Below are 18017 nucleotides of genomic sequence, written 5' to 3' on the forward strand. Positions count from 1 at the left end.
CCCCAAAAGAAACAATAAATTAAAATGAAAAATAGAATAAAAAATCCGTACATCAGCCATACTTCCAAACTCAGCCTTTGAATAATGATTTTCTTAGTCTGCTCTTAGAGTCAAGCTGCCCAAGGCTGTTTTTGGGATAACATAACCTCGCCAGGGGCGGTGCAAGGCTGGATGGACACCAGAACCAAGAGACGTGAGAGAAGAACTATAGATTTGAGGACGGTCCTGCATAACTCCAATGGACGCCTGAGTAGATCGATATCAGAACAAAGATTGCGGTCTGGGTTTTTAAGTGAGACAAGGTACTGTGATATCGATTATCACTGTCGGATGAGAGATCCATCGACAGTAGGTCCCTGATCCACGTAGCCTGACCTCCTCAGGCAACGCCTGACCTGACTCTAATCAGGTCTACAATGGCCAAGACACGACAAAGAAGCTCGCTTGGGATAATTATCTCAGTGAAGCATAGGTTCCAAGAAGGACTAATGCTAATCAAAAGTAACTTTTGGGAAATTGGAGTATAGGACACCACAGCAACAAGGGACTGATAAGAAATGTAAAATGCTTTTGGCCTCTGTCACGCCAAGTACAGAGCAGTCTAACCTAACAAACAAAAGACTTAACATATAGCAATAGAAAGGAGAAGCGAAGGTGAGTATACAAAAGAAGTTAAAAAAACAAATCAAAGTGACAGCTTTTGGTTCTGCTTTTGCTGCATCGTGATTGGCGACCAAGGGTCTGCTTTTGGAGACTGATCCAGCATAGCTTGCAGCATTAGAGGACGTTTAGTGCTGCTTTGATTTTTCAAGGATGGCAAAGGATTTTTGGCGCCAGGAGACCGAAGAATGCCTTGAGGAGCTGCGGTGATATCGTACCGATGTGTCCAGGAGCCGATATGGAGAAGGTCCATTTGTTGCTGAGTGGCGTGAGACTTTTGGTTCCTTGAAGAACCCCAGTTAGCCTGAGAAGGCTGAAAGCAAGAAAATCGGCGGACTGAGAGGAAGATTTTGAAAAAGAGGCTGGGGCTGGCTACCTTGGATTGGTCGGCATTGGGATAATCACACACGAAAGGGTCGTTATAGGAATCGAGTATCGATGATGCTACGTAGAGTCGGATACAGCAGTTAGAGGATAAGAGAATTCAATTCCAAGCGAGCTGCCTCTCAGTAGAGAGAATGTATCGGGGAGGAGAGTCCTGTTAGATTGCTATAGCTCCCTCTGGACAGAGGGAAATGACCTTCTTATAGGTAGGATCGCATCGCAATGGGTAATGTTGAGGAAACGGTCAGATGAAAAGACAAAATACGGAAACCTTCCCTCCCATCTTTTCGGAGTCAAACAGATGAAGTCAGGAATGATACAGCACAAAATAGGTGCAATCAGTAACATCTCGAGGGCAATATTGGCCCAGAACAAGGCAACAGCTCCAAGTGTGAACAAAATATCTGTCGACAACATGGGTAGCTTCCCTCCGGCGCAACTTTTCCGAACATGGTCACTGTTTCACCTTGCTCACAATACCTTCTGAGCGGATGGATCGCAAGGGAGTACCTATTGGCCTGGCATTACCCGATTTGGGAGCTGATCACAGTCATGGGTGATCCTTGGAGCAAGCAGATGCTCCGACCATCATTCGACAATTGATAATGATAAGCTGCAAGCTTCAGTACCGGGTTGGTCTTGTCAGACCCCCCTTATTCTCCTACCTGTTCTCGAAGCTGGCGAGCAGCAACAAGTTCTTCGGTGCGTGGTTGTTCACGCGCAATTGGAGGCGTCGCTGCATCCCAGTCCCCTCACTGCGCCTCCTCCGTTGAGATCGTAATGCTTCTATTTCTCGTTAATCTCCCTCTATGGCCATAAACTGCATTCATCTCACCTTCTGGAAGCAGGAACGGTCTTCCATCTTCTCGAATCCGTGACACACTGTGTGCTTGACCGCTAGTCCCTCTCTGACAGGAGCTGTCAGCCTTGCCCTCGCCGAGTACTTACGCTAACGACGATCAGACCTTGAATGATCGCGTTGACACGTAAACTAGACAGAGGGGCTAAACATAATCAGCTCGCGTGCAGAGGCAAATTCGATATCTTAGCCCAGGTATGGATCGCTTCTGGTACTCGGTGAGGTTTGCCCGTTACGTTCCCAGAGATAGTGTTGACCTTAGTCAACGAAAGGAGCAACAAGTCTACCAGAAAACGAGATGTAATGATACGATGATGGTAAGGTACCTGATTTGATTATCAAGATCTTTGCTTCTATTGGTTTTCTCGCTGCATACGTCTTAAAGTATGTTTACATAATAGGTTGCACATTCTCCAGGCGTTAAGCCACTATGTACGACGGATATACTTTTTGTGTCACTGACATTCACAAACTACCTATCTAACAAGCCAACGCAGGGGAGGATGATATAGCAATAACTGAAATATGAGTAACCGAGACACTCGCCAGTCAATCTGAGGAAATGAGAAGCAAGATTTACTGAATCATATGATGACTTGATGCAGTTGTATGCTGATGTGCTTGATGTGAAGATTAGCGGTAGCGGTACTCCGTACCTGCATTAGATATTCGGCTAACATAAAATTCAACGAGGTACCGACTATAGCATGATAGTGTCCGTTTTTACCAAATTGGGTTCTCTTTCTAGCAGACACTTTTTCATGGTTGATCCAACCCCACCATATAGTTACATACATCGAGGGTTCCCAACCTTGTATTAGATCAAATGTGAGAGAAGAGCGAAGACGCCGGTCCGAGTAGCAACCATCCAAGAATTGCGCCATATATATGCAGTTGACCCTTCTAGTCGATAATGACACCAGTAAAAAAAGCGGTTGAATATAGTACAAATTTACGCTCAAAGAGAATCTTCTGCGCTTTCAGAGTCGAGAGGACAAACTGGGGTGATTTATGAAGTCGTTCCGAAAACGCGCAAAATCACCTCGTACCTAAAGCGATAATGTCAGAAGCTGATAATCTGTGTAAGCAGTGACAAGAGATACTCACATTCCGAACATGATGGCGGCTGACGGAACCACACGCAGCAAATGCGGTGTCAGACCGCCATACAATCCGAGCATGCCCTCCTCCTTCCACACAGTCTTAAAGCACTGCACAAGACCCGTGTATTTCATCTGAACCTTGCCATCTCCCACAGAAACAGTGGGGGCTTGCCTCAGCCTCGTTCGCACAACTTCGTGGGGGTACGTGGCGGCCGCAGCAATCAGCTTCGCCATCCCCGCAGAACAGATTCGACCACCCCACAACTCCACATCGTCCCAGAAATTGTAGACGTGATTGGGATCAGCACGCTTCGCTGCTTCCCTGCGCGCTAAGTACATCTTCATTTGTTCGTACATCACCCATTGCAGAGTTGACTCGGTCACACCGAGATATGATGCCGAAAGTCCCTTGTACAAGCCTCGAATGCCCTCGTGGCGCACCGTTTGTTTGATACAGTCCCAGCTGTTTTTATACTGACGGCCCTTGCCATTCTCGGCGTTAGACTTGTCCAGTTGTAAGCGTGTCTTCACCAGCCAGATCGGGTTGGTGGCTGTTCCGGTGGCAATTCCTGCTACGGCGGCCGCCGTCAGATGCACTCCGACGGGCGTCTCCTTAGAATCGTGGTACTGATAGTAGTCGCTGAGTATCCGCTTTCCATTTCCATATACGTAGAAGTTAATGGCACGCGCCGGAACAACTCCAATGAGATTCGGTCCCAGGCCCTTGAACAGTGCGCGCCAGCCCTCATGGACATGTATCGAGCGCAAGATCTGGAAGGTCTCGCTAAAGTGCATCATAGCTGTCCGAGGAAGTGAAGCGAGTGAGTTGGATGGTGGCAATGGGTGAGCGGCACGGAGAGACTTGAGCTGGGCTTGGTAGAAGTCGGACTGTAACCGGGTTTTCAGGACATCAAGAGGAGAAGTAAGGGTCGCGGCGGTCATTCCACCAATCCTGTGAATCAATCGCATTAGCCTCGAGATTCGTCTCAATCACCATTGAAACATAATTTCTTCTTACCCGCCAGCGACAAAATGGGCGAAAGGCTTTGCTTGGCTCTTTTTGTTGACATCTTGTGTGAACGGCTGCGTCCGTTGTGGTACAACTTCGCCAGTTTCCCTTGATTGTAAGACGAGATCTTTACCAACGGTTGCTGCAGACTCTCCTGCTCCCAGATGCGCCTGCGCAGAGCTGGGGTGAGAAGTGGCTGAAAAAGGCATCAACAAGACCTGGGTATTATCGGGACGGAGAATGGGAAGATCGGTCTGAGACGGAGAGCAGTAGCACAATTTAAGCTGTGATGGTCATGAAGGGGCAATACTCAGAAGTAATGTACAAACTGATGCTGAAAAATTTCAAACCGAATCAAATAAAAAGGCGTAGCTGGCGCCGAGGATGCTTTCGAGTTCAATTTTTTGGCGATGGCTTATTTTTGCCTGGGCGGAACCTATGGGCGGATCTCACTGCCACTGCCGATTGGCAATCTCTTTCATCGCCGCTTTTACGGGCTAATGCAGGCACGACCATTGGATTATTTTATTCATAGAGAATATGAGGTCTCATAGCGTCGTTCTTTGGCTGCTCCGATGTAGCTACCTGAGCTCTACCGGTTCCATATATACATTCACTCTGATTCAGCGCTCCCGGTGGAGGTGGTACAGGCGCCGCTTCAGACAGATGCTGCCTCGTTACAGTCGGCATGATAATTGCCTACGTCTACGGAATGAAGAATCTCTGATGATATGACACGATCTTGCGAAAAAAATGGATCAAGCGATTGATTGAGTATTGCTCCTAGAAATAGCAATATTGCAGGAGTTATTGGGCGCTAAAGTTGTCTGGCAGATTGACCAATAGGTGCCTATCAGAATCCCGTTCGAGCCAGAATATCCAAATCGTACTGCATCTTCAAAAGGGGGAATCGAAAGGTTTGTCTTTTTTTCTTTCATTGAGGGGAATCTATGCACAGGCTTGAGATGTGCCAGAACATCTGAGAACCCTAATTTTTTATCGCTTCGTCTCAATGCAAAGTCCACCCATAGACGGAAAAACCCAGAAACACCAAACAACCGCATCGACCATATCGACCATATCCATTCGTTTAGATGTGGGTGTCGTAAGGGATGGGAGTGATGGTCTCAGCGGCAACACCCTCGACAACGTGGGCCTCACGGGGCATGGCAGGCTGTCTCTTCAGGTGGAGGTGGATGCCCTGCTCCTTAGCCTGGCGCTTCTTGGCGGCGTTCTCCTTGACACGCTTGATGAAGTCCTCACGGGAGCGGGAGTGCTTGACGTGCTCGATGCGAACGTTGATGCGCTTCTCCATGTAGCGGTTGCCGACAACCTTGTACACGATGACACCGACAGAAGACTTGGTCACGTTGTAGACGACACCGGTCTTACCGTTGTAGACCTTGTAAGGCATACTGTTCCAAAATTTCAGCAAACCACTCCTCACATTTTCCCAACACAATCACGCATAATCCGCGCCTTCCGGACTCCTCGTAATTGCAGCGGGTGGAAATTGTACTGACCCCTTCTGAACGGCACCGTTGACCTTGATATCCACAATGTCGCCAACCCTATGAAAACAACAATCAGATCCTGCCCGCACCTTTCTTCAGTATTATGTTTCGAAAGCTGGTCGTACCGGTAAGTCTTCAGGTAGGTCGACAGACGGATCATGCCGTTCTCTTTGAAGCCGCGGCTGAAGGCATACTACAACCATCGTCAGCGCTCCGTTTCACCCCGCGAAAAAAGGCGTCGATATGAATCCATCGCAAGAACGTACGCGAGTGCCCGATCTCAAACCGTGGGAGTGACCCATTTTTGCGGTGTTGGTGGTGCTGGTGTTGAAAAATTGTCGACAACGAAGAAATGCCTCCTTCTGCCGCACTTGGTGATGGTGTCAACGTCCTCGGGTGCTTGGTGTGCCGCTAGGGCTAGCCCTAGCCCTAACCTCACCACGGTTAGACTACACTCTTCTTCCTCGCTTGTCTCCTCTCCAAAGAGCATCCTCAACTTCTGAACTTTGCGATCTTCGTGAAGTTTGGTGTGTTCGACAACATCACGACAACGCGCAATCAGCAGCCATGGCCCCCGTCCCGTGAGTATATGCCTTGCTATGAGTGTGAAATCATGTCGCATCATTCTAATTACCGTTTCTGCATTGCAGTCGCGTTTACTCCAAGACCTACAAGGTCCCTCGTCGTCGTAAGTACTTCTAATATGTCCAAAAATGGAAAATTCATCAAAGTCCGAATAAGCGCTAATTGGTGTCCAGCTTTCGAGTCGGCTCGTCTGTTAGTACTCTCCGGCCACTGATCAGAAGCGTGCTTCTGTTTAAGTCGTGTGTTCCATGCCTAACCTTTGGTCGCTAGTGACTCGGAACTGAAGATTGTCGGCGAGTACGGCCTGCGCAACAAGCGTGAGGTGTGGCGTGTCCAGCTCACCCTGTCCAAGATTCGTCGTGCTGCTCGGTATGCGCTTTATCAGCCCTGCGATAATTGAGAGCAGTGACTAATATTTTTGGGTTCAGTGAGCTTCTCACCCTCGACGAGAAGGACCCCAAGCGTCTTTTCGAAGGTAACGCTTTGATTCGTCGTCTGGTCCGCATTGGTGTGCTCGATGAGTCCCGCATGAAGCTCGATTACGTCCTGGCCCTCCGTGTCGAGGACTTCCTCGAGCGTCGTCTGCAGACCTGTGTCTACAAGCTCGGTCTTGCCAAGTCCATTCACCACGCTCGTGTCCTGATCAAGCAGCGTCACATCCGGTATGGCCCACCGTGCGATAGCGCTAAGGAAATGATACTAACTTAGTTCAACCAACAGCGTCGGCAAGCAGATTGTCAACGTGCCTTCCTACATGGTTCGCCTTGACTCCCAGAAGCACATTGACTTCGCTCTCACCTCCCCCTACGGCGGTGGCCGCCCTGGCCGTGTCCAGCGCAAGAAGGCCGCTGCCGCTGCCGGCGGTGATGGTGACGAGGCTGAGGAGGACGAGGAGTAAATGTCTTAACTAAAAGTCAGGAGTACGGACGGGTCTCGTTTTGGAAATCAAAAACACAAGGGGTTCCATGGTGTCTGCAGCATAGCGTATCATGTTGTATGATCATGCACGTCAATGAATTAAACAGCCTAACGGCTTCATTTCGAGACCCAAGTCATACCATTGCGCCGTAAATTTAGAATATCACCGTTTTTCGCCTGTATATACGTCGAAATTATGAACCCCCAACGCCGCCATAATACAAACCCAGTCATCAAACATCCGGCTCCCCGGTCTCATCCCTCAACACCCACCAAACTTTTCAGTGTTTTCTCTGCACTCCTGTACCACCTGCCCATCTCTTCGAGACCGTCGCTCTCGCCTTCCTGTTTCATTCTCTGTGCCTCCCGTGCTTGTGTGGTTGCTTCGCTCCTGCGCCTTTCTAGTACGCTCAATTCTCTTTCCATTGCTTCGGCTTCTCTTGTCTTGCGCGGCAGAGCATTCTGTACTGCCGCAAGTTGCCGATTTAATGCTGCAAGTTCTGCCTCCCGCTCGGCCAAGAGAGACAGCGTCGCTGGCAGTGGAAGGTTTTGTGAGGATGACGTGCCCATCGTGGCGATCTGTTTCGCACGCAGTCCGGCGATCGTGGATTCAAGGTTCTCGATCGATTCTGGGAGCGTTGAAAGTTGTGTCATCTGTAGTTGCACTTTTTTGTATCCTGCCGCAAATATTACTTAGCGGCCGCTTTCGCGCCATGATGGACAAAAGGAACTCACGACTCGCCAGATCCCGACCCATCTTCTCCATATCTTCAATCATGATCCTGACTTCCTCCTTGCGTGACTTAAGCTCAGCTTTCACCTCTGCCAGCTGCCCTTCCAACTCTACGTTTTCATTGTGTCCGACGACCAGGGGAGGATCGCCCACGATCGCTCGTAGGAACTTTTCTTTTGTTACTTGCTCAACATAGGAAAAGCGCAATTTGGAAAAGAGTTCCTTTTCATACAAGTCAGAGGACATCATAGCATATGCAGAGGGGAAGTTCGCTTGTCCGTACCTTGTAGTGTGTCAAATCTGCTTCCAGGGAAGCAGGCGTGGGATTATCGATGGCCGAAACGTCAGAGGTACGCTTGGACGGCGATGGATTGCGATTTTCAGCATCTGATGAAGAAATAGGTTCGCTTATGCGGATGATGGCAAGACGAGTCTTCAGGTCGCCATTCTCTTGCTCCAATTGTCGGAGCTGTTCGAGTGTTTCAGCGGGGCTCTGGTCGGTCATTTTTCAAGCAGTCTCCCTCAGTTTGATATGTTTTGTAGCAATTTTCGGGGATCCTAGGTTTGAGTACTGAGTTTGATTAGTCAAGAGTTTTTTTATCTGAGAATACTAGGGTATCTTCAGAACCGATACATTTGACTGCGCGTTAGCTGGTAGATAATGGGAAAGTAAACAAAAGCTTATCGGACAATTGTGAGGGACACCGCTTTGATTGCCATTTAGCGCGGCTTCCCCAGCGAGCGGTGAAGTCACTTTCCTCACTTTAATTGGCACCTACCATGAGCAAATAGACAGTCCATTTGTATTTCCTCAAGTCACTCAGTTCATGTCTTATCCTTGCTCGTCTGGTTGATGTCGCGAAGACTGTCTGCTGGCTAAAGCTCGAATTCTGAAGGAGCACCTACCGTTGCCCACTTGGGCGCAATCGCCGCTTTCCTTCGCCCGCGATCATGCCTTCAAACACTGGAGAAATGAATGACGAACTGAGCAATGACTATGTTGCACAAGTATTAGCCAAGGAGGCCCGTGACAGCTCAATGAAATATTCCGCTCAAGGATTGGGTGCTTATCTGCCTAAAAGGTACGATCTCTGATGTGGAGTGCCACTATGATCAGAATGGTGTTGATGTATATCGCCTCGCAGACCTACAGGTGCAGCTCCTAAACCGAATACGAGGTTTCTACGCAATATCATAAAGGAAACCGACAGTCATAACGCTGCATTGAAGCGGAAGGAAGAAAGAGAAGCCAGGGAACGAATGCGACAACTACGGGGCCAAGCTTCGTCTTCCTCGGCAAATGATATCAAAGAACGCGACCGTCATCTATCTCGACACCCATCGGACAACTTGGAGTCCCTAAGAGACACAAGAGAAAGCCGGGAACCAAGGCATCGCCCTCACAGGAGAAGCCATAGGAGTCGTTCAGCGTCCTCGGACAGAGATCGGTCCCGCAGACACCGACGAACCCATCGATCTGATGACACTGGTGAAAAGCGTCATCGATCTTCAAGGAAGGAACATCGCCGCCGATCGTCCTCACGTAGCCGCTCTCCACGAGATGATCATGCCTCAAATTCTCGCGATCGCTACAGACGACGTCGTCGACGCACGGTCTCATTGTCGCCCTCTCGCAGTCCATCACCAGACAGACACATGAGTCGGAAAGGTAGAGAGGATACAAGACACGACACTCGCCGCAGCTCACGCGATGATCGCACGACACGGAAACACACCACAGCAGGCGAGAAAGAACGAGCATCGCCTACTCCGAGAAGAGAGTCTGGGTTTGAGTCTGATCCACTCGAGGATTTGGTGGGACCACTACCTCCTAAGCATGGCGGCCAAAGCGGTTCGGGGCCAATTCGCTCTCGGGGTCGGGGCGCCTATAGAGCCAAGTTGAGCAATATCGACGCTCACTTTGCTCCCGACTACGATCCATCGCTGGATGTTCACATGGAAGACGACGATCTAGATCAGCGCAAAGGGCGCTCTCGACGTCCTGTTGCAGGTCTTACAACCGAGGAAGATGATTGGGAGCTCGCCCTCGAGGCGCTCCGCGACCGTGCTCGATGGAAGCAAAAGGGAGAGGAACGACTACGAGAAGCAGGCTTCAACGATGCTGTCGTTGATCGATGGAAGAGCAATTCTAGTAAACCAGCCACGGGTGGTGATGACGACGAAGGCAGACTCGAAGATGTGAAGTGGTCAAAGAAAGGCGAGGATCGTGAATGGGATCGCGGAAAGTTTGTTAACGACGATGGACATATCGATGTCAAGGCTTTGTGGTAGCATTGTTTACAGGAAACAGGTTCTATTCAGTAACCGGAGTATGGGGGTTTGAGTATTTCTATATGGGTATGACCTGGGGGGAAAAGCATACATCCAAGCCAGGCGTTAGGAACAACTTAGCCCTTCATGCATGATTATGAAACATGAATTTAAGCAGTGAGTGAGCCGCCTCCTTTACTTGGGACTATAGGTGTGGTAGTGATATATGAATATATCACGATTACAATCATCAGATTAAGGGCATACGAGCTCATAATGACAAACCTGATGTCATATACTTGAGTCTGATCATTTCCGACTCGCTGATATTTATCTTACTAACATGTAAAAGATCAATGTAATAATATCCAGATTTGTTTGTCCAGTCGTGCACTTCATAATCCATACCCATCTGCCAAGAGATAAAGTGTTGATTCCGCGGCTTTGTCAGAGTGCGGAATTACAGACAACAGAGGGACCGATTTCTGCGTACCAGGGATATTGCATCATATTTCTCAATCATGGCTTTCGAATTTCTAAGAATTAGTCAATCGAATTGTTAATCAGCATATGTCCCCGTCATATTTCTGGTAATTGCATAATCAAGTGTGGAACGTTCACCTCTGCGACTATTGATTGATTAAATATATAGACAACCTCGGATCGGCCGGTCTATTTCGACACCAGATCTTTGATAGACTCACGCAGACTCTTAAATGAAGAAAACATAGAACTATACACACAATTACCCATTCCGATCTATATATCTGATCTTCACAAGCAATGACGGACCAGTTTGCTTTCTCATACCCATCTCCACTCGAGGGCTACGAAAAGCTCGAACCACTGACAGAGTAAGTCTCTAGCTTTTGGGAAGGATTGAGTCCAGGTCAAATATTGCGTAAGACACGAGACGGAGAAACTAACGAGATTTTGATAGTGAAAAGACCGAGGATGGAAAGTCCCTCAAGAATCCCCAGCATGGAATCTTAAGTAAAGCATACGACGAATTCCCCGACCCTCTCGCTAAAGGTCGCCGTGGAGGGTTTGATATCCATATCTATCATTTTCAGGTTAGAATTCCTTTAAAATACTGTTGACTGTTTAGCCATCACTGATCTTGCTTGCTTAGAATAACCCAGATCAAGTCGCATACGCCAGAGCTTTACATGAAAGAATCAGACGCGAATGTAAGGGCTCTTTTCCCCTGGCGTTGATCTTGTTGCGAAAATCCGGTCACCTCCAAGTCAAAGTACGGAAATGACTGACAGTATGCAGTCCCTGAGCTTCGCATTTACACCTTCTTCGACAGGCCAGTAGGGCCTCATCCAGTCGCCATGTTCGAAGTCAACCTCTTCACACCTGCCCAGTTCGGTGCGTTCGTACCTTGGCTGGTTATCAATAGGGGGCCGCTGAGTGCTTTGATCCACCCAAACACGATCGATTCAGAGGAAGAACGGAATCATACGCAACGTGCTACATGGCTTGGGGAGAGAATCCCGTTAGATTTGCGGGTGTTCAAGCTGATGAAAGAGGCGGAGAAGAAGAAAGAGCTGGAAGCTGTGCAGGGTGCTGGAAAGTTATAGTTCAATACCCTCATGCTGATCAGTAAATATGGTATCAATTTAGTGAATTAATCATTCAGAAGAGCCGATCTCCAGGACACGATAGTCCGTCGAACTGATGTAGAACTGTCTGCAGGGCTATTTATGTTGTTGATACCATAAAGCAAAGGGCCATAGAAAACTACCCGTTGAAATATCGCCTGGATTGAATCGAAGAGAATCCTGGGGTAGAAGGCGCCGAACCGACGAGTGAAACCTTGTAATACAAACCTTGCCTTTCTGAGAATAGATGGTCATCTGGCTAGTTTATCTAGTAAAGGTGTCTGGATGACTTGAATGGTGGCGATGGTAACTAAGTCGAGTATCTTAGTACCTACTTTATGTAAAGGACTAAGGTATAATCAATCAGCTGTCGTTGACCAACAATATCACAGGATCCTTCACAATGTAACCCGAGGCCAACGTGACTGGACGATCTCACTCCATCTGGTATTGATTGGAATTCTCGACTGCATCATCCGCACCATGCTTATTTTCGCCTTGGAATGACCCCTCGCAACCAATTATTGATTCAAGCCTTGTACGGATGAACAGTACCTAGCTCAGCTCAGATCGTCTAGTCCTCACACGAGGTTAATTGAATGGTTCCTGATTGCTATCATGGCCTGTCAGCTGCAGCAGAGATTGACTCTAGCTTCAAATGCAGGGTGAAATAATAGATACCCTGGCTCTAAGAGATGGCCAGGAGGGCGAATTCCCGAGGACTGACGATCATTCTGACTTCTCGGCACCCATCCTAACTTATAAATTGCCTGCCGTTCATGACTATCCAGTTTTTCAAATGAGATATTCCCCTTCAATGACTGACACTTGCCAAATTTTGAACCGGTGGCTGGGTATTAGGCACAATCCAGACCTAGATCATCGATCATTTCTCTCTTACCAACATGCGGGCTCCATGGACGTTTGCTTTTGCGTGGAATATGCTACAGCCAGCAGCCGCGACGGCAGATACTGTTATTAAAGATCTGACGGCAACAAGCATACCGAGCTTCGTGCTGGAATATGGTACGTGTGCCTGCAGCAGTCAGACATGGTTTTCGAGCCCTGAACAATGGCGTAGCGCCTCTTGTATGGCTGCATAGCCAAGATGTGTACATGCCCTCCGACATTGGACAGCAGCTTGTACATACTACGCCAATGATCGACTATAAACCGATCCAAGGGGCCCAGTCACCCTTGACTCTTGATAACCTCGACAGCTTGAACAGTCTGGGCAACACAAGCGTTTATCTGACATCTCAGGAAGGTATTGATGCTTCTCCGCAGCCAGCGTGGTTCAATGGCACCGCTCCAGATCAACAGGGCAAGACGGACGGCGCCTTCTCCTCAACGATTATTATCCGTGATCACAGAAATGGGACGGTGGATGCCTTTTATTTTTACTTCTATGCGTAAGTCATGGCCGATATGTTCGGTGAGGATCGCGGCAGACTCATGATTCGAAAGGTATAACCAAGGAAACACTGTCCTGGGTATGGAATTCGGTGATCACATCGGGGACTGGTATGTCCAGTCAAAAGGTCATCAGCATTTGTGCACAGCTCATGCGATCTAGGGAGCATAATATGATCCGGTTTTCGAATGGGAAACCCCAAGCAATCTGGTATAGTCAGCATGCTGGAGGACAAGCCTTCACGTACGACGCAGCTGAGAAGCAAGGCAAGCGGCCATATGCATACTCGGCCAAAGGCACGCACGCTGTTTACGTTATGGCGGGGTGAGTAGACCGACGCATGACCTTGATGATGGGGGCGGATGCTAAGGAGTATGAACCGTGCCAGCGATCATGACCATACGATTCCTCATCTCAATCTCCCCGCCGGATTTGTCGTTGACCATACTGACCGTGGAGTGTTGTGGGATCCCATACTGAGCGCCTATGCATATAGCTATGATGCCGACAGCGGGACCTTTCAGCCTTATGACCCCAGCTACCCTGTTAACTGGTTGAACTTCAATGGTCAGTGGGGAGATGATGCACTGCCGGGTGGGCCTGAGCTTTTTGGCCAGAGGAAGTACAGTGGGGGACCAAATGGACCGAAATTCAAGAAGCTTGTTCGCGACAAAGTGTGTCCGGACAACCCATGCATTGTTCTCCCATTTCGTATATGGAAGACAGCATCGGTAGAGCAACAGTGATCAGTAATGGAAGATAAATGTGGGATCTAAGGCTTGATAACTGTGGAGACAAAGAGTTGAACCGTTCACGGACCATTATTATGGCGCGGGGGAGGCCACCGACGGCCAAGATCGTGATTGCATAAGCCCAAGACATCCACTTGTACTTACGCTCTACATGGTAGAACATAGCACTATTAGACAAGCCATGTGAATCACGAATGGGGAGCATACTTTACTTACGAAGATCATGACTGAAGATGATTCTCGGAGCGTAGCTGGCTGTTTGAATGTTTATTGCTACGATCGCCTTGACTTCAGGGACGCTCTGGGGATCTGGGACTCGTTTTCGGCTAAATTTGAATTGCGCCAATCCTTGGGATACGTGACTTTCACAGCCCAAAGGATGTGGTACCTTGATTATTCCTCATCGCTTTGGAAGAGATTTCGATGTCAGTTGAGTTGTTGTTTTTGATGGTCATTGGTAATGCATCAATATTCGAAAGGCGTATGAAACAGTGAGTACATCCATAGTCCCTTAATGAGTTTCCATCACTGCTTGATTCAGAATAAGAACACTTGATGAGAGTGGGAGTTTGGATTACCAGGACATATCATTGAGAAAGATAGCCAGAACCACGTGATCTCATATTTTCCAGCTGTTTTTCCCTACCTAGATTGTGTGGTTTCTTGGCAAGCTAAACCAGAAAAGGCAATGACCCCTGACTACTACCTACACGGTACATAGGTAAAACTCAGATCCGGACATAGATAATCAACAATGTTCTTCATCTGATGGATCAATCTGCATGAACGTTGATGATGTGAGTGCGTCAAAAAGAGATTGAGTATCTACAAGCGGTGGCTCATCACAACACTCATCTTTTCATACTCCTGATTTACAGCCTTCATTAAGAATAACCTTAATAATCATTTTCAGGTGTCATTCCATACTCGACTGCCTTGCCCCCTGAACGTTCGGAGACGCCCTTGTGCTTGTGAATGGTGACTAGGTAGTATTTAGTTAGCTACGAATGAAATTGCTCAGTCAATGTGCCCCTCCATAAAGCAAGCTAAAGCTCCAGCAGCTCAGCCACTAAGACTGAATACGGAGCGACCACCACCAGCAACCGAACCTAATCCTTAGCCAGTAGGTTCGTCTGAGTGGGGAGGGCTCAGAAGTCGAGCCCCTGTGAGATTATTATTTGCTTCGGACCTTCGGTGCTGCCCCTGAATCTAGTCGAGCTCAAAAAGTTCCTCAATGACATTAGCTGCTTGAAGAAGAGAGAAAGGCAAAAAAGCAAGACGGGCTGGCCAACAAAGGGCTAAAATACTGGTTCAAGATGTAGATGTAGAGTAATATTTGCAACCTTTGTACATGTTCATAGAGCAAAACCCAGAGATTTGAACTGGACAAGAGAGGAATGGATGGATAATTAGGAGCTTTTTTTGGGAGAAGAGAACGTTATCGCGCTCTGTTCTTTGGGCTGATCATCATCAGTCTGGGGCGCCATCGACCTATCTCCATCTCAATTCATTCTCGTCTTGTAAACCTCCTTTCTCTTTCTCATCCTTCTAACCGTCTTTCTTTCTCTTGGATCTTTCTTTTCTCTCCGAGCGCCGCATCAGTCGGACGCTGTGAGCAGGTATCATACATTTCGTTTTGACCTCAAGGGAGGCACACCAAAAAAATCCAAAAAAAAAAAAGTCAAAAGGAAAATTTAAAGATCGAAGGAGGAAGCTTCATCAGCAGAATCCGAAATCTCTTGTCAAAACTCACAATCGCTCTCTCATCCATATTTTCCCTCCTCCTCCAGCAGAGACTCGGGGCTGGTTCCGACAAAACACTTGCTGGGCTGGTGAACGTCATTCTAAATCGGACCCCTCCTGATCCCTCTTCAGTTGGGTTTCTTATCATCATTCATTCGTTTCTCGGAGGTGTGGCATCTGACATTCAGCAATTTCCGACCAGCGCATCTCGTCTCTGACCCGGCACTGCTTTCAGAGACATCATTCGACCCGTTTGTATTGCTTATTAAAGGTTTGCCGTACCCGTACAGAGACGTCAACAAGAACGTGCCTGGATCAATTGCCCACGTGGAGGAATTCGCACTGGTACGCTAATTCAGAGTCAATTGGCGATAATTTGATACAAGGTCAGTTTCGACGTCTGATTTCAGAGATAGGAGTAAAAAAGGTTCGATAAATTCAAAGGATGAACCAACAACTTTTCAATCGTGTAATAGAAGCGCGATTCGGATGATTGCTCTGGCTGACTTGCATACAGCAGGCGCCTCTGCAGTTTTGACACATTCAAAATTACATCAGGGACAAACCACTGTCATTCTGAAGTAACATCAAGAGGGTTGGTGAAACGTCCCACTATTGGTGAGAAGTTCTATATCTGAGACAATCCTCATTCACAGTTTCCCCACTTTTCAAACTGAACCACGGCCTGTCAAGTGATTATTAGGAAGAGGCCTACTCGGATTAACACCAATAATAATGGCAACCGCGTCGAGACCCCGGACTCCCGGGCAGACTCAACCTTCCTCGGAAACACTTCCTACCATCACAGAGAACGGCAACGGCCATCTCAAGGATCAACGTCGTGTATCATCTCTAGGTTTTCTTCGTCGCTCAAAGTCAACTGAGCCGCTGAATGAAAGAAAAACATCGGGAAGCAGAAGCAAAAAAAGAACTCAGGCGCAGGAGGAGGAGCTTCGCCGTCAGCGCGAGTCTATGCCGAAATTCCCTCCTCGTCTGCCCGACCTTGCACCGACGCCAGTCATCGAGACTTTCGGGGGCGACGGACACCACGACAGCGTTCCCACTCAGTCAAACGAGACAGCTGCTTCTCATCAGAATCTTGCCATTCGCAGCAATATGAGTACCTCTCCAGAGGCCACTGATCCTTACGCGCGTACTGAGAGTATGACCCACCGTGGACGTTACAGCTATGCGAGTAGTGCAGTCAGTACAGTCAACAACCCGCGCAGGATGCGGAGGCGCAAGGATCCGACACCCTACAAGTGAGTAGCAACATCGCGCGAAACGCGATACGGAAATATGTGCTCACACTTTGGCTAGTGTTCTTGTTATCGGTGCTCGCAACTCGGGCAAGACCTCATTTTTGAATTTTCTCAGGAAATCATTAACTATGCCGCCACACAAGCATCCCATTCGATCTCCAGAAGAAGTCGAAGCATACGAGCGCCACTCACCTGCCAACGAAGGCTTCATCTCTCACTACCTTGAGACCGAGATCGACGGCGAGCGTGTGGGACTGACCCTGTGGGACTCTCAGGGGCTGGAGAAGAATATCGTGGACATTCAACTGCGTGGTGTCACTGGATTCCTGGAGAGCAAATTCGAAGAGACCTTGCGCGAGGAGACGAAAGTGATTCGGTCCCCCGGCTTCCGGGATACACATATCCATTGCACTTTCCTGCTTCTTGATCCTGTGCGTCTGGATGAGAACATCGCTGCCGCCGAACGCGCTTCCCAGGGAACTTCCAAAGCCACCGATACACCCGTGATTGGAGTCTTGGATGAGTTCCTCGATGTTCAGGTTCTGCGAACTGTCTTGGGAAAGACCACCGTTGTCCCTGTCATCAGCAAGGCCGATACGATCACCACAGCGCACATGAGCTATCTGAGGAAGGCAGTTTGGCAGAGCTTAAAGAAGGCGAACATTGACCCTCTCGAAATTCTGACTCTGGAGGACCAGGAAGAATATACATCTTCAGAAAGCGCCGACGAGGATGAGGCGGGAGCCGGCACGGTGAGTAACGCGAGTGAGGAACACAAGGCGGACTCGGACCCTGTCGATGAGGGCAAAGCTGAGGTCCCAACCCCAAGCTCACCGTCCCAGCGAAGCGAAGGGACAACCCAGTCTTCAGGATCTCAAGCTGCCTTTCAACATCTTCCGTTCTCAATTCTATCCCCCGACCCTCACTCACTCGAAGGTGGGGAAGGGCCAATTGGTCGCAAATTTCCCTGGGGGTTCGCTGACCCGTACAATCCCGAACACTGCGATTTCGTGAAGCTCAAGGACTCTGTTTTCAGCGATTGGCGCACTGAGCTCCGCGAAGCCAGTCGTGTTGTTTGGTATGAGCGATGGAGGACCAGCCGTCTAAACCGCAATGGTATCTCCGCCTCGCCGTTGCAAAAGATTTACAGTGGACGGATGGGTCCCTCCAATGATGGCCGCCGAACACGGTAGGAAGTTGGAG

At 48.6% G+C, this 18017-nt stretch overlaps 8 protein-coding genes across 8 annotated transcripts; 5 read left to right on the forward strand and 3 right to left on the reverse strand.

Annotated features, from left to right (window-relative positions):
• Positions 1-2912: 2912 nt before the first annotated feature.
• Positions 2913-4224, reverse strand: CDV56_100628 (putative mitochondrial carrier protein (Rim2); the record flags this gene model as incomplete). The annotated part of the gene is made up of 3 exons (XM_026754247.1): positions 2913-2952; positions 3011-3958; positions 4025-4224. 3 exons carry the CDS (start codon positions 4222-4224, stop codon positions 2913-2915), a joined length of 1188 nt encoding a protein of 395 aa, XP_026611791.1.
• Positions 4225-5105: 881 nt separating this feature from the next.
• On the reverse strand, positions 5106-5831 carry CDV56_100978 (60S ribosomal protein eL21; the record flags this gene model as incomplete). The annotated part of the gene is made up of 4 exons (XM_026754597.1): positions 5106-5430; positions 5539-5586; positions 5655-5722; positions 5796-5831. The coding sequence occupies 4 exons, from the start codon at positions 5829-5831 to the stop codon at positions 5106-5108; spliced, it is 477 nt and encodes a 158-aa protein (XP_026611792.1).
• A 265-nt stretch (positions 5832-6096) lies between these two features.
• Positions 6097-7012, forward strand: RPS9 (40S ribosomal protein uS4; the record flags this gene model as incomplete). The annotated part of the gene is made up of 6 exons (XM_026754744.1): positions 6097-6110; positions 6180-6217; positions 6288-6306; positions 6385-6483; positions 6543-6776; positions 6835-7012. 6 exons carry the CDS (start codon positions 6097-6099, stop codon positions 7010-7012), a joined length of 582 nt encoding a protein of 193 aa, XP_026611793.1.
• A 275-nt stretch (positions 7013-7287) lies between these two features.
• On the reverse strand, positions 7288-8270 carry CDV56_101320 (uncharacterized protein; the record flags this gene model as incomplete). Its single annotated transcript, XM_026754939.1, has 3 exons — positions 7288-7661; positions 7726-7987; positions 8049-8270. 3 exons carry the CDS (start codon positions 8268-8270, stop codon positions 7288-7290), a joined length of 858 nt encoding a protein of 285 aa, XP_026611794.1.
• Positions 8271-8716: 446 nt separating this feature from the next.
• CDV56_101538 (uncharacterized protein) lies at positions 8717-10057 on the forward strand (the record flags this gene model as incomplete). Its single annotated transcript, XM_026755157.1, has 4 exons — positions 8717-8847; positions 8996-9051; positions 9130-9387; positions 9435-10057. 4 exons carry the CDS (start codon positions 8717-8719, stop codon positions 10055-10057), a joined length of 1068 nt encoding a protein of 355 aa, XP_026611795.1.
• A 762-nt stretch (positions 10058-10819) lies between these two features.
• CDV56_101806 (uncharacterized protein) lies at positions 10820-11622 on the forward strand (the record flags this gene model as incomplete). The annotated part of the gene is made up of 4 exons (XM_026755425.1): positions 10820-10890; positions 10977-11109; positions 11169-11226; positions 11315-11622. 4 exons carry the CDS (start codon positions 10820-10822, stop codon positions 11620-11622), a joined length of 570 nt encoding a protein of 189 aa, XP_026611796.1.
• Positions 11623-12548: 926 nt separating this feature from the next.
• CDV56_102054 (uncharacterized protein) lies at positions 12549-13803 on the forward strand (the record flags this gene model as incomplete). Its single annotated transcript, XM_026755673.1, has 5 exons — positions 12549-12669; positions 12725-13055; positions 13111-13167; positions 13220-13381; positions 13446-13803. The coding sequence occupies 5 exons, from the start codon at positions 12549-12551 to the stop codon at positions 13801-13803; spliced, it is 1029 nt and encodes a 342-aa protein (XP_026611797.1).
• Positions 13804-16287: 2484 nt separating this feature from the next.
• Positions 16288-18007, forward strand: aspE (septin; the record flags this gene model as incomplete). The annotated part of the gene is made up of 2 exons (XM_026756174.1): positions 16288-16814; positions 16873-18007. 2 exons carry the CDS (start codon positions 16288-16290, stop codon positions 18005-18007), a joined length of 1662 nt encoding a protein of 553 aa, XP_026611798.1.
• Positions 18008-18017: the final 10 nt, after the last annotated feature.

Source organism: Aspergillus thermomutatus, assembly GCF_002237265.1.
Source record: "Aspergillus thermomutatus strain HMR AF 39 chromosome Unknown NODE_205, whole genome shotgun sequence".
In the NCBI taxonomy this organism is placed as follows: domain Eukaryota; kingdom Fungi; phylum Ascomycota; class Eurotiomycetes; order Eurotiales; family Aspergillaceae; genus Aspergillus; species Aspergillus thermomutatus.